Genomic DNA, 15,592 nt, shown 5'->3' with positions numbered 1-15,592 from the left:
GATATGTTTGGATTAAAAACACGCTCAGAAAGTTAAAACGAAGAGAGGTACAGAAAAGCGTGCTATGCTTCTTAGCGCAACTACTACCCCGCTCTTCTTGTCAATTTCACTGCCTTTGCCATGAGCGGTGGACTGACGATGCTACGAGTATACGGTCTTGCTGATAAATGGCATTGCGTTCAGTTTCATTCTGTGAGTTCGACAGCTACTTGACTAAATATTGTATTTTCGCCTTACGCGACTTGTTTTAACTTTCTGAGCGTGTTTTTAATCCAAACATATCATATCTATATGTTTTTAGAATCAGGAACCGATAAGGAATAAGATGGAATTGTTTTTAAATCGATTTAGCAAATTTTATTTTAATCATAATTTTTATATTTTAAATTTTCAGAGCTTGTTTTTAATCCGAATATAACATATTTATATGTTTTTGGAATCAGAAAATGATGAAGAATAAGATGCACGTAATTTTGAACCGTTTTTTAAAAAAATAATTTTAATTACAGTTTTTAGATTTTTAATGACCAAAATCATTAATTAATTTTTAAGCCTCCCTGCTGAAATGCAATACCAAAGTCCGGCTTTCGTCGAAGAAAATTGCTTGGCCAAAATTTTGATCAATTTGATTGAAAAATGAGGGAGTGACATTGCCGCCTCAACTTTTACAAAAAGCCGGATATGACGTCATCAAAGACATTAATCCAAAAAATAAAAAACGTCTGGGGATATCATACTCAGGAACTCTCATGTAAAATTTCATAAAGATCGGTCCAGCAGTTTAGTCTGAATCGCTCAACACACAGACACACAGACACACAGACACACACACACACACACACACATACACACACACACACATACACACACATACACACACACACACACACATACGCACACACACACACACACACACACACACACACACATACACATTTTTTCTCTACCTTTTTTTTCTACGTTAATATCCGTGTAAATATGTGATTAGATTAGTCCCCTCTCTGGGCGAGGGCTTGTTGAAAAAAAGCTCGTTGAATTGCTTATGCTACAACCCTCGAAAAATACAATTTGATTTGATTTGATTTGATTTGATTTGACCCTCGTCTCGATTCCCCCTCTATGTTAAAACATTTAGTCAAAACTTGACTAAATGTAAAAAACAGAACACAAGAAATCGCTCATAGTTCAAAAGAAACACAACAACCGTGTGTTGCACTAAACAAACAACACTATCGACCACATAAAACAGGATCGATGTTCTCTCTTCTGTCGATTCCTCAGAAATACCTGAAACCCCTAGGCCAACCAGAAACCCAGCAAACATTGATTTTGTTGTGTCTGAGAAATAAAACCCCTGTGCAAACACTGAGCTTGCATTTTTTTTCTCTTTGACAGTTAGCATGCATGCATACAGTGAATGCTTACTTTAACACAATCACACACACACACACACACACACACACACACACACACACACACACACACACACACACACACACACACACACACACACACATATATATACACACATACACACACAAACACACTGACACACATGGTCACACACACACTGACACACACACACATTCACACACACACACACACACACACACACGCACACACACACACACATACACACACACAAACACACTGACACACATAGTCACACACACACACACACACACACACACGCACACACACACACGCACACACACAGTGGTTTTTGTGTTCTTGTCCTGCATACGCAATGATGTCAGTGTGTTAACTATGACAACAGTAACAGTACATTTTCTTTTCTAATAGTCTATGTGTCTAATCAATATAAATCATCGATCGAACACTGTATATTTTCACATTTGTATTAACAGTGAGTGTGTTTGTGTGCGTGCGAGTTGCTTGCATGTATGTGCATATGTACGAGTATATATATCGCCGTGTGTGTGTGTGTGTGTGTGTGTGTGTGTGTGTGTGTGTGTGTGTGTGTGTGTGTGTGTGTGCGTGTTTTGGGGCATTGATACTGCTTTGACCAACCTAGCATAGATCTTACATTTCATAATTTGGCTACACAGGAAGAAAGTAGCAAACACTGCCAATAATAAAGTGAAAGTATAAGTTTATTTTCAAATAATATTGCTACTCTTAAACAAAGTCATAAGAATAAAACAATATTTAATAGATGAAAGAAAAGAAAGCACAACACACGAGAGATCGTGTTGCCATGTTAATGTTATTTAAAAAAAAAAGAAGACATTGAATCATAAAGAAAACTTACTGCGAGCATACTGTCAGGCCAAAATAAAAGAGTAACAACACACAACAAAATGATGTAAGGGAGACAATTCGAATCGTGGAAAACCGTCCACTTTTGAGCGCACCATGCAAAAGTCATCTTAGGCAACAACAAAAAATAGGTGTGGTTAAGGTAACATAGCCCAAAAAAATAGGGTAGGAAGGCAGGCAATCACTTTTTTGTTTTTTTACTTTTTTTTCTAATGTGTACAAATTAAACCTACTTGACAGGGAAATAAGTGTGCGACTCGAGCGCTTTCGCTTTCATTGCGTTTTCTGCACTCGTGGTTTTTTTTTTCGTTTTTTTTCACAAATGTAATAAAAAGTTATAGGGTCGGCCCCTAAAAATAGGGTAGGTCGGGTTGCCGTAACCACACCTATTTATTTTTAGGCCTTAGCAAAGTTGTACAGACGTTATGGTTATTTTCAGGGACGTTTGCAAATGAAGGTTGTGCTGGGAAAATTCGTGTTAGACTACCTAAACGAATCTGTTGTTGGTTCGGACTCAGAGCGGAGACAGGAGTATGTCTCTTCGTACACTTCAATGATCTCAGAATGCCACAAGAAGCGCAGTACTTTAGAAGCCTGATGCAGATGTCAGCTCAGGATTTGAAGTCGGTATTCTTTACATGAGCCGTTCGTAGCAATGGCTGACGTCATCTGCCTCAATGCACTTGTTGATGTTGTTGTCGACGGAGGCGGGACTGTAGTGCTTTCTGCAACAGGGCCGACCACCACCTCGCAGCAACAGGACAAGGAGGGCGACGCACAGAATGGCGGCAAGACAAAAGACGGCCAGGGTCAACCCTACCACCACCCAGTGTCCTGTGTTGACTGGACCAGGAGCAGGCTCGCGGGAGAAATGAGAGTAGACACACTCGCTGTGGGTGTCCCCGGCCCTCACACCGCACTCAAAGCGGTCAGCACAGGCCGTCAGATCAGAGTCCGTGGCTGCGATGATCGTCAGGGTCATGACGTCCCCGTGCGGAGATCTGTGCCACATGTACAAGGTGGGGTCGTCAGTATTCTTAGGAGTGAGGAACTCCAGAGATCCCTCCAGCTGCTGAGCGGAGTCAAAACTCAACGCGCCCCCTGGTGCTGCCGTGGGAAGGCGAATGTAGACAGAGTCAGCCCCAGGCGATGTGCTGATCCTCCACTCCACCCTCTTTGCCGGCACACGCCTTCTCAGCGGCTCTTCGGTGTACTCCGCGATACCGTTTTCAGGCCAGTACGTGAAAGAACACGTGACGTCATCCACGTGGAGTTTGGATGACGCGTTCTGCACGAGGCCGACGCCGAGGAGAGACGTCCCCTGCATGTCGAGCCACCCCGTGACTGCGAGGCGCGTTTGCAGCTTGCTGTCTCTGCTGGCATGTCGCGAGGTCACGTGACCCACGTGCGTCAAAGTCGAGGTCTCCCCACACTGTGCACAGGGCCTGTGCGTCATGTCGATCGTGCGGAGTCTGCACACGATAACACAACAGGAGAATGGAGTCCATGCATACCCATCAATTTCTTTATTAGGAATGTTTAAACAGAAATACTGACTGTGGAATAAAACAAGATACACTGTTCACTTATGACGGAAGCCATGTCCCACCCCCGTGTCACCACAATGGCACGTAAAAGACCTCGGTCATTCTGCCATAAGTGCAGATGGCTGATACCACCTAAACACGCATACACTTGTGTATCTCATCAAAAGCCGTGAGGGCGTAAAACTCGAATTATCATCATTATAACCTATATCTTGTCCTTAAACACGTCACGGCCAATCCGGCCTCTCCCATCATGCAACAGAAAAAGGGGCGGGGCTTAGCAAAAATAGCACAACGCGTGGCACGCGATGTAAACACGAACAGGCCAGATGGAAGGAGAAAGTGGCTTTCTGTCTGTGCGAGCAGCATTTCTTCTTTTAACAGCTTCTTCAGAGTTTTTCACATATTTTCGTTTCTGAACATTTGTGATATCTTGCATATTGATTGCGTATCTTGTTTAAACAGTTTATTCTCTCTTTCTACTTATTACCTACCACACTCTAACCCATGCGAATCGTACAGACCCACGCATGTGCGCTAAAATAAATACATTACTCAACTATCATTCTCGTTGTTATGGGTTTTGTTTCTTTTTGAGTTTGTTTCTATTCTAAATGTTTTGTTATTGTGGTGGTTATTGTTGTTGGTGGCAGTGGTGGAAGCAGTGTTGTTGTAATTGTTGTTGTTAATTCTTGGTAAACGTGATGTACTTTATGTCTGTAACCGCCTGACACTGCATGGTCGTCGTTGTTGTTGTTGTTGTTGTTGTTGTTGTTGTTGTTGTTGTTGTTGTTGTTGACACCAACTTAAGTTACATCATACATTTTGGGAAGCTGTGTAAGTGATAGTTCTAGACCTTGTACCCTTCTTCATGTTATGAGGACCGTAGCTTTTGTGTTATGCTTACAAAACACGCAGTAGCTATTTGTCCGCCGTGAGATGAGCTTCCCTGACCTTCTGTCGACGGCCCCCAACAGAACAGCCTGGAGAAGGGTTTCTGCCAATTGTGAACTCACGTCCCCCCCCCCTCCCCCCCCCCCTCCCCCCCTCCCCCCCCTCCCCCCCCCCCCTCGACGACTGTCCTAGTCAGGGGACTGATGATGATGATGAATTGTTGTTCATAACTTCTGTACATTTACCCCCATTTTAGGCCCTACTCATGTATTCCTTCAGTTTAGGCCTGATGTTCGCACATTTGTGAAGGGTTTAAAAAGGGGTTCACTGTACAATGAAGATGGTAAAAACAAGACTCACCTCACTTCGTCGTGCTTGAGATTGGCCTCAGAGCAGGTCGCTGTGTTGATGTGGACATCCTCAATATTCAGGGTGACTTGGGCTTTGGGCAATCTGTCAGTTGACCCGCTAGACACAGACACAGACAGGTAGCCAGGCACCGCCACAATTACAATTAACAGAGAGCACGTGGCTAAAAACCTGGTAGCGGCCATGTTGGTTAATCCACCCGGATCTTCGTCCTATGACCACGGCGGGTTTTCCTCGGGTCTCGCGGCTTTTCTGCACAGCCGGTGTAGCACGCGAGAAGAGCTCCCCACCTGGAAAAAAAAAGTGCTCGTAATTTTACTCTTAGTTATTACTAATCCGTATTAAGTTCATGCAATGATATATATGCTATAACCTATGACATTGTGAGACAGAATATGTACGTTTTGGGGAGACAGTGAAATGTAAGTGCAGGAAGAATATAGGAACAGAGCCATCCCCAAGTCCGCTGCGAGAAATTAGAAGGGGAGAAATCTTGGATTACTGTATTTCACTCGTTTAACTGCAGTTGGCCGACTTTGTTTCTGGCTTAAGTTGTGCAACTGGCCACAGGTCACCGATTAGGTACCGGGCGAGACCCTATACCCGTACAGTTTGTGTGGTTGGGGTAAATTCCCCGCGTGTTAATTTTAGTTTAGTGTAAAGGAGTAAACTTTTCCTGGTAAGAGTAATTCCTTTTTGCTATGAAGATTTCTTTGCTGGATCAGCTGGGTAACTCCCAGTAAAAATGTACCCACGAAAGTTTTACTACCGTGTAAATCTGTCGTGGGGAACTATCGTGTTGTAACACCGGCCGCGGAGAGCTCAGGTCTTAATTTCAATGAGTCATTTTTCTGGCGAACAAAATCCTCTATAGAAAGCGAACTTTAGGGGTGGCAATGAATGCCATTGAGTAGTGCAAACTGTGAAAGGCGAGGTGTTCACAAAGCTGTGCATATGATCATTCCCTGCTGTTGAATACGAACACGATAGTAATATCGACAGCGTGTAGCATGATCGCTGGTTGGTCTCACGAGGCAATGAAAAATAATATTCATGGTTGCAACTTCTGAAAATGAAACGAGATCAAAGTCAGGCCCTGACTGGCTACCCGCTGACTGGCTACCCGCTGACTGGCTACCCGCTGACTGGCTACCCCCTGACTGGGTACCCCCTGACTGGCTACCCCCTGACTGGCTACCCGCTGAGTGGCCCAGGAGGGACACATCCCCTCAAGCCGAAAAAGATTAAAATAAAATATATTTGACTGGAAGCTATGTCCTAAAAATCGCCAGGACTGGAGAACTATCAAACCTTGGATCGAAAATCAACGTAAATAGAATCGCTAAAGTTTGGCGGATTTAATTCACTTTAGGTGGGTTTTATTTTCAAATTTTGAATATCCGGAAGTTTCCGGATGGTACTTTTCAAACGGTCTCTGGCCTCAAGTAGGAGTTACATCCATGGATATATTTAACTACCTTGAACAGCTCAGCGAGACTTATTTTATTTCAGGAAACGCAGGACCGTCGAAGTGAAAACGTGACATTATCATTATCGAGTAGCTTGGGCGATACCAACTTTCATGTTGGAACACACACTCACGCACAAAATTGGCAGACCGGCTCAGAAAGAAACAAACGAATTTGCCTATACGATTCAGTCCTCCTCCGCTGCCAGCTGTATGGAGAAAGGAGGACGTGGAGAAGACAGTATCATTTGTCTCGCTGCCAGGTCTAAAAGCATAGACGTGTGATCGACAACAAGAAAAAGAAGCCTACGATTGTTCTCACCCGAATTCTAAAATGTAGTTGCAAAAAGACGTATTCTCTTGGTGACAGTTGATACTACCATGGCAGTTATTTGCTAACATGAGAAAAAAATGAAATGAAGTGGAGGGCGAACACTGAAGAGCACTTCTTTTGTCGACACGAAGTGGGTTTTCTATGATAGTACAACTGCTCTGTCTTTAAAAAGGCACACGTAATAAGCCTTCCGGTGATACTTAAGAGCAACGCCTGTGAAGGTTCACTGATGACATTGGCAAGGAGGAAGGGGAATTCTGAAGCTTTTTGTTTGAATGTGTATTTATATAGCTTTGCAAGTCTGTGCTGTGAAGCTTTGTGTCATATGTATATATCTATCAAGGAAAATGTATGTTTAGTCGAGAGTTTTTAAGAAAAGTCTTTTTTGTATTGTTAGCCACAAACTGTATTTAGTGTGTGTGTGTGTGTGTGTGTGTGTGTGTGTGTGTGCGTGCACGCTGTTGCTATTCAGTGTACATCGCCGTGAGCTCTAGTGAGAAGGGGCGGTCAATAAGTGTCCATTATCATTATTATTATTAATTCCCTGTCATAGAAGTGGTGGGAGGTGGAAAAACGGCGTAACGTTTGTGACGCCATCGAAACAGCTCATAACTATTGGGAGCGATTATTGCTGAATCACAGAGGTGAACTTGCGAGGAATTCTACCGTCAACACACACAGTTATTTCTGATTTGAAAATGACACTTATAATTAAACAGTAATACTAAACTAGTAGGCCTACTTCGCAATGTACCACATTAGAGATTAACAACCTAAACTACCAGTCCTGCACAAAATGCATACGAATTAAGCACAAACAGCACGTTAATTGCGTCATCGTTTTGTATGTTTGTTTGTTCGTTCGTTCTTTTGTTCATTCCTTCGTTTGCTTATTCGTTTACGTGTTCGTTTGTTCGCCTTTTCTTGGCTAGTTTGTTAGTTTGCATATATATATGTGTGTGTGTGTGTGTGTGTGTGTGTGTGTGTGTGTGTGTGTGTGTGTGTGTGTGTGTGTGTGTGTGTGTGTGTGTGTGTGTGTGTGTGTGTGTCTGTGTGTCTGTGCCTGTGTCTGTGTCCGTGTGTGTGTGTTAAAATGTATCTTCTGAAGCGTGGTCGACCGCTAATCATGATCGAAGTTTCAAGGGGGAAAAAGCATCAAGGCCCCGTTGCGTACAGCCAGGAAGCTAAGTGAGAGGCACAAACTTTTCCAGCCCCAGGTGTGATACACGTCACAGATCTAAGCACAGGAGCTTGTATCAAAGCGCCGGTCGATGGAAGTATCCAACTCCTTTATAATTACTGATGTATTAATCTTCTTATAGAGTATCTAACGGAAGAGTAAAAGAGCTGTAAGACTGACAAAAGGAGTAGATACTTGTATCGACCGGCGCTTTGATACAAGCCCCTGTGCATACAAGCAACCCGGAAGATCCATGATCGTGCCATGCAAGAACGCATCCACTTCACCTGATCGCTGTACAGGTAGCAACACTTCAGGTGACCTGTTCTTGCCAGCTCATTATCGTACGTGTTTTTATTTTCGTACGGATAACTAAATCTTTTCATTTTTCTGTCGGTTGGTCTGTCTGTTTGGTCTGGCAGTATGTCTGTCTGTCTCCTTGCCTTTGTGGGTCATTGCGCGCGAACACACACAGATACCCACACAAACACGCACGCACACACACAAACACACACACACACACCAACGCACTCGCGCGCCCACACACATACACACTAACACACACACACACAATAACACAATAACACACACACACACACACACACACACACACACACACACACACACACACACACACACACATACACAATGGATGCTGTTGTGTTTATTTATTCACGATTACTGACATATATGAAATAAAACAAAAACACATCACTGTTCTGATGCCACATTCAGGAAAGGGAAAACAAAGGATGGTGTCGTGTGGGTTCACAATACATTAATATTTCGAACATCCGAGAGTAAGCTTCAGGCATTACTAAACGAATACATTTTCATTGAACAAAATGAGATTCCCCTAGACCTCAATATATATGAGTTCAGATTTGCTGCGTGAACTGTGGGAGTCAAACATGTTATTACATGTACTTGAGCACCAATGCATTTGTTTTAGTTCCAGAAGTAAAACATAAAAACACAGTTAGTGTATGTGTATCATATATTTCTGAGGTAGGCTGACTTCCAAACATAGCAAAAACAGTTAAAAAATAAAAAAATAAATTAAATCAGGCGGTAGCGCTAAGGTCATTGAGAATTGTGTCTCCACATCTCAGTGAAAAGATGACGGATAGTTTAAAAAACAAACATCCTTCCAGTCTCTTCCATGCTGTCATGAACCATAGATTTGACCCGGCTTTGTCAGACGGTAAGGGCATCATTTCCCTTGGACTTGTATTCCAAAAATGTACAGCCTGGCTGCTTTCTGTGAACAGAGCGGCAATTTGTTTTGCTGGATTACTATGGTAACTGACATTTTTGCCAATGACTACAATAAAATCCGAGTTATAACATTCCCGCTCTGCACAGGAACTGACCAGACTGATTTGTTGTATGTGTCAAAGTGGACGAATGCTCTTACTTGACGTTAAACCCTTTACCGATCCGTGGCGTTGTACGTGCTTCGAGAAGGAATGGATCTTTACTGAGAATGTGCCAAATTGTCGATACAGTTTTTTTTTCTCGAAAAGACAACTCAAGCAGACGTGTGGCGAAGTAACCAATGACGTTCTGTGACAGATGTTACCAAAAGACACAGACACATCAGCTTTACCACCTATCGGTGTTTACGTGCGAAGAAGATATTGACAATGAACAATGGAAGTAAAGAGTGGGACAAACTCAAGCACCAAAAAAGAAAAAAAGAGACAATATCAAAGTTTGAAGAAAGCCCTGTTTACTAAAGGCATAGAAACACCCATGCATAAAAACAAGTTAATCATAAATAAGCTATGTTATGTTGATTGCTTAGAATAAATTTCCAAGGCGATGGGTGATACAACTGAAATGAGCGTGTCTGAAGATGTCAATAGCCTTGATGTTTCCAGGTGATACACTTAAGATAAGATAGATGTTATATAGCACGTACAGATGATTCAATGTTCCCATTTCTGAGATAGCAAGCCATTATTTTACGACATAAAAAAAAGAAACACGACGTCTACAATAAGTAAGCATTTAATATGTAATGTATATACAGCAATTATCTATGAACTTGTTGTACACACATAATATTAAAAAAATCAAAAAATCATCGACGTCTAGAAAACGCAGACATTTATTACTCTGTGATTTATACAACGATGATCCACACACCTGCTGTCCAGAAACAGTGGACTAAAACGAAGCTTCCAGACCACACGCCAAAGCTACCATGCTGTCTCCCATCCCTGGGATCTCACGCAATCAGGGGAATGAAATGCACGACGTGCAGACAACACAAGCAGCTTGCTGGCCCTTACGACAGGAATGTGCGGACAGTGCCCATGATGTTCTTGCCACAGGCCGGACAGTCGTCGAACATCTCAGAGCACGTCTCGCACGTGATGAAGTGACCGCAAGGCAGGAACGTGATCCCGCTCTCAGCCAGGTCAACCTTCTGACATGCGCGGCACACCTTCCGGTGCTTCAGCTTCCGGTTTTCCACAGCCAGGCTCTTCACTCGCTTTCTCAGCAGCTCTCGGTGTGTTTTCGTGGCGTCGCTGGACTGAAGATGTTGGGCCGGGGAGGGGGCTGGGTGGGAATGGAGTTGTGGGGGTGAAAGAGGAGAGGCTGTGGCTTTGCCATTCTCAGACGCCGGCATTTCTACTGGTGATTTACCCAATCCTGGCTCGGCCCCAGAGGTGGAAATGATGTGAGTTTGCTGTGTGGATGAGAGGGAGTCAGACGAGGTGGGCTTGTCATGGTGGCTGTGCGGCGTGTTGCGTGCTGGTGTTTCAGAAGATCCCGACATCTCTGACGGAGGGCATGTTGGTATTGGGTCAGAGTTGATGGAGGAGGAGGAGGAGGACAGGGATGAGAAGGGGGAAGGGGAGGAGGAGGAGATGGAGGAAGAAGAGGCATCAGAAGGACAGGCTTTCACCTTGGAATCAACCAACATTTCTGAGGGAGGATCCCGTGAGCCATCCTTCATCACCTCACCCCCAGCCCCGCAGTTCCCCGCCCCCTTCAGCCCTCCCGGCTCGGCAGTACGATGGAGCTGCTGCTGCGCCTGGTGGATTTTCCAAGCCAGCTCCCCCTGACGCGGAATATTGTCTGCGAGGTCATGTGCTGCACGTGCTAACTGCTCGGAGTCAGTGAAGGTCATGCTGGGGTCAAGGCCGAGGCGGTGAGCGTCTATGACGAGCTGGACGATGGTCTGTGGTATGTTCATGATGATTGCCACGGCTAACTTGGCAGCTTCCATGTCCTGAATGGGGTGGGCGACTGCTGTGAGGAAAGGAAGGACACGCGTTGTTATGGCAAGACTCGGTATGAGAGAGAGAGAGAGAGAGAGTTGGAAGAGATAGAGAGAGGGAGGGGGGGGGAGAGATAGAGCGAGATAGAGAGAGGGGAGAGATAGAGCGAGAGAGAGGGAGAGGGGGGAGAGATAGAGCGAGAGAGAGGGAGAGGGGGAGAGATGGAGCGAGAGAGAGGGAGAGGGGGGAGAGATAGAGCGAGAGAGAGGGAGAGGGGGGAGAGATGGAGCGAGAGAGAGGGAGAGGGGGGAGAGATGGAGCGAGAGAGAGGGAGAGGGGGGAGAGATGGAGCGAGAGAGAGGGAGAGGGGGGAGAGATGGAGCGAGAGAGAGGGAGAGGAGGAGAGATAGAGCAAGAGAGAGAGAGAGGGGGGGGGAGATGGAGCGAGAAAGAGGGAGAGATAGAGCGAGAGAGGGAGAGAGAGGGGAGAGGGCGAAACTGAGATTGCACTTTATTTTACAAGGATAACGATTTAAGGCTGGGCCTTTTCTTACAATCTGTCCTTGGAGCAACAAACAAACATACAAACATACAAACAAACAAACAAACAAGCAAACAAACAAAATGTATACACAAACCGAAACTAAACAAGTCGCGTGAGGCAAAATTACAACACGAAAGTCAAGCTGTCGAACTCACAGAATGAAACTGAACGCACTGCATTTGTTCACCAAGACAAGACAGGTTCCTCAATCCCCATGAGAAGGAAATCGCTCCTTTTTCAAGTGGAAAACGAAGTGAAATTGACAAGCCAGAATAGCGCGGTAGCGTATTGCACTAAGCAGAAAAGCGACCTTTTTTGTATTCTTTTGAACTTTCTGATCTGGTTTTAATTACAACATATCATATATATATATTTTTTGAATCAGGAAATGATAAAGGATAAGATCAACACATTTTTTGATCGATTTCTTACATTTTAATGTTAGTACAAATTAACATATTTTCGTTAAATGTGATCACATTTTAAGCGTAAACATGACATATGTATATATATTTTCTGATTCAGATGCAATCAATTTTGAATCTCTTTACAAAAAATTTATTCTAATGACAACTTTAATGAGCAAACTCATCAATTCATTTGTAAGGTTCCAAACTGAAATGCAATACCAAATTCCGGCCTTCGTCGACAATTGCTTGACCAAAATTTCAACAAAATTCGTTGGAAAATGAGAGCGTGACAGTGCCGCCTCAACTTTCACAAAGAGCCGGATATGACGTCATCAAAGACATTTCTCAAAAAAATGAAAAACATTTCCGGTCCGGTAGGTTTCTCTGAATCGCTGTACACACACACCCCATCACACAGACACACACACACACATACACACACACACATACGTATACACCACGACCCTCATCTCGATTCCCCCTCTATGTTAAAACATTTAGTCAAAACTTGACTAAATGTCAAAAGAGAGCGAGAGAGAGAGAGAGGGGAGGGGGCAGGGAGAGAGAGAGATTGAGAGAGAGAGAGAGACAGACAGACAGACATACAGACAGACAGACAGACAGACCGATAGACAGACACAGACAGACACACAGACAGAAAGAGAGAGAGAGAGAGGTTGAGACAGACAGACAAACAGAGAGGAAGCCTGAGACACACAGAGAGACAGGCAGACAGTTAGACAGACAGACAGACAGACAGACAGACAGACAGAAAGAGAGACAGGGAGACACAGCGAGGAAGACAGACAGACAGATAGAGTGGAGAAAGAGAGAGACACAGAGAGGGAGAAAGAGACAAAGAAGGACAGACAGACAGACAGACAGACAGACAGACAAAGTCAGAGAAAGAGAGAGGCACACACCGACAGACACAGAGACGGACACAGCGAGACAGACAGACAGACAATCGGAGAGAGAGAAAGAGACAGACAGAAAGACACAGCCCGCGAAGAGACAGATAGACAGAGACAAAAGTGCCAAGTTTCTAAAATACCCAAGTCGTATTTACCTCCATTAGAAGCAGGAAGCTTCCAATCACTTTTAGACACATCCTGTTGTTTTGTTGAATTCGGTAAAGAAAACGAGACTGTCTTCGCAGGGTGAAGACTCCCGCTCCCTGTCTTCAGCGCAGAATGAAGAGGAAACAGTGGCAGTGTTTTGGGCAGGTCAATGAAGGCCGCATGGTGAAAGTGTCCATGATTATCCACCATCTTGCGGCTTCACACTGTCATCAAGGTTGACCCACAATGGTGATGTCGCTCTCTCTGCTGTTTGCACCGCTTGTTCAAGCCAGCTCAGTTGTTCAAATCGTCCTCGTCTGTACCTGGCGTCAAACACAATGAACTTTCAGCGAAGAAATTAATGATTTATAACAGCGATCTTCTCTATAATCGTCCTTGCGTTAATCCCAACCGGTTTATTCTTAATTGGTTTCCTTGTCTCAGTTTAGAGGTGTTAGCTCACGTGACGCCACACGTTTGAAAAAAAGTTATTCTTAGCAACACGTCAGTTTTTACTGACTAAATAAGACATTCCTTCCCCAGTATGCATCAATGAAATCGCTGACGCGGAGAGAAAACTGAAACGATAACATCAACATGTACTAACATCGGGAATTCCCGATCTACGCAGTTCATTCTGGACAGTTCTTGTTCGGTGTTCAAGTGATTTCCGCGGGGCGGTATGAGTTCAAGTTCAAGTTTTATTAGTCCATGAGATTACAAAGCTCAATATAACACTGAATTCTTTACTACCTACTGACCGATGCTCTTTGGATTTATCTTAAACAAATCTTATCTACGAAACAACGGGATGAAATATGTTTTCAGATAAACGTCTGATGACGTGACAGAAGCTCCAGTTGCACCTTATTTTTCCGTTGTGCAACACGGCACACAATGATCGGCGGAAAATTAGTTATCTATTCTAAAATACAATGCAACAAATAAGTTATCCCCACAATGAATGTATTTATTGATTTGTAATACCAGCAACAGAAGAAGAAAAAACTTCGACTGTATTTCAGGTAAGAAAGTAAGAAAAGAAAAAGAAAGAACTTGAGAGAAAAATCTTAAAAGAAAGAAGGAAAGAAAACAAGAAAGAAAGTAACAAAGAAAGATAGAAAAAAATTATGAAAAAAAAGAGCACGAAAAAGGCCAGAGGTAACACAGAGAAAGACATAAATATACTCAAAAAAACAAGAATGATTACTTGATGGAATGCTCAGTCTTTGACATTCACTAAAAGATTCGATCTATCTTGAAAATGGTCATACACGATTCACAACAGACTTGTTACTCCTGTTTATCATATACATGTAGATTCAAAGTAAATGGAAGACTTGTGTAAAGCCAGACAGAAAATGTTTCCACAAAAAAGAAGAAAAAAAGAAAAGAAAAAAAGACACAAACACGCACAAATGTGTGTGTGTTGGGGAGGGGGGAATAATAAGAGAGAGAGAGAGAGAGAGACTGAGAGAGAGAGAGAGAGAGAGAGACTGAGAGAGAGAGAGAGAGAGAGAGAGAGAGAGAGAGAGAAAGAAGAACATATCACACACATACGAGAGAAAGAAAATGGGTATGCAAGAGAGAAACAAGAAAACAGACAGTCTAGAACGAATGTTACAAAAATACCAGTAAACCAGTTTACACCAGTTTTCTCAGAAGTAACAAAACTAACTGCAACATTATAAACTCCCAGGTACAACGAACAACCCAAATTGTGCCGGAAATGTTTTATGTTTCTAATGTATGTTTTTGTGCCTGCAGAATCACAGAAACCCCTTTGACAAACAAACAACAAAACGAAAGAAATAAACTTAATTTAGACAAACCCAAAAAGCTGATGTCAGGAAAAACACAAACCCTTTGCAAACCATAAAAAAAAATCCAAAGTAAACCTTCATTATTCTGAAGTATTCAAACTTCCTATTTTATCTCCACTTTCTATGTCAATAAACTCGGTTTCAGACATTCTGGTTGGTAATAGTATTCGAGAGATGAAAAAATCCATAGTAAACCTTCATTATTCTGAAGTATTCAAACTTCCTATTTTATCTCCACTTTCTATGTCAAAAAACTCGGTTTCAGACATTCTGGTTGGTAATAATTTTCGAGAGAAAATCAAAGAAGAGGTGGAAACTCACCCTCAGACCGTTTTCTGTGGCAGTGAGGAGCACAGGCATGCAGTAACATGGCCTGGTACATGTCAGGACTTATATATGCGTAGCGCCAGCTAAGCCCAGTGATACCCAGGGTGATCACAACAGTTCAG

The 15,592-nt window shown here is 43.3% G+C and overlaps 2 protein-coding genes across 5 annotated transcripts; both read right to left on the bottom strand.

Annotated features, from left to right (window-relative positions):
• Positions 1–2,096: 2,096 nt before the first annotated feature.
• On the bottom strand, positions 2,097–5,327 carry LOC138976782 (uncharacterized). Its single transcript, XM_070349673.1, has 2 exons — positions 5,082–5,327; positions 2,097–3,752 (listed from the first exon to the last, which is right to left on the bottom strand). The coding sequence occupies exons 1-2, from the start codon at positions 5,273–5,275 to the stop codon at positions 2,915–2,917; spliced, it is 1,032 nt and encodes a 343-aa protein (XP_070205774.1). The 5' UTR covers positions 5,276–5,327; the 3' UTR covers positions 2,097–2,914.
• A 3,398-nt stretch (positions 5,328–8,725) lies between these two features.
• Positions 8,726–15,592, bottom strand: LOC138976780 (uncharacterized). Of its 4 annotated transcripts, none has more exons than XM_070349671.1 (3): positions 15,465–15,592; positions 13,329–13,643; positions 8,726–11,336 (listed from the first exon to the last, which is right to left on the bottom strand). In XM_070349671.1, the coding sequence occupies exons 2-3, from the start codon at positions 13,528–13,530 to the stop codon at positions 10,366–10,368; spliced, it is 1,173 nt and encodes a 390-aa protein (XP_070205772.1). In that variant the 5' UTR covers positions 13,531–13,643; positions 15,465–15,592; the 3' UTR covers positions 8,726–10,365. The 4 variants fall into 4 exon arrangements, with proteins under 4 accessions (XP_070205772.1, XP_070205770.1, XP_070205773.1 ...); XM_070349669.1 differs by having other exon boundaries at positions 13,329–13,637; positions 15,465–15,588; XM_070349672.1 differs by having other exon boundaries at positions 8,726–11,333; positions 13,329–13,637; positions 15,465–15,588.

This window comes from Littorina saxatilis, linkage group LG9 (assembly GCF_037325665.1).
Source record: "Littorina saxatilis isolate snail1 linkage group LG9, US_GU_Lsax_2.0, whole genome shotgun sequence".
In the NCBI taxonomy this organism is placed as follows: domain Eukaryota; kingdom Metazoa; phylum Mollusca; class Gastropoda; order Littorinimorpha; family Littorinidae; genus Littorina; species Littorina saxatilis.
This window is presented reverse-complemented; position numbering and strand designations above follow the sequence as displayed.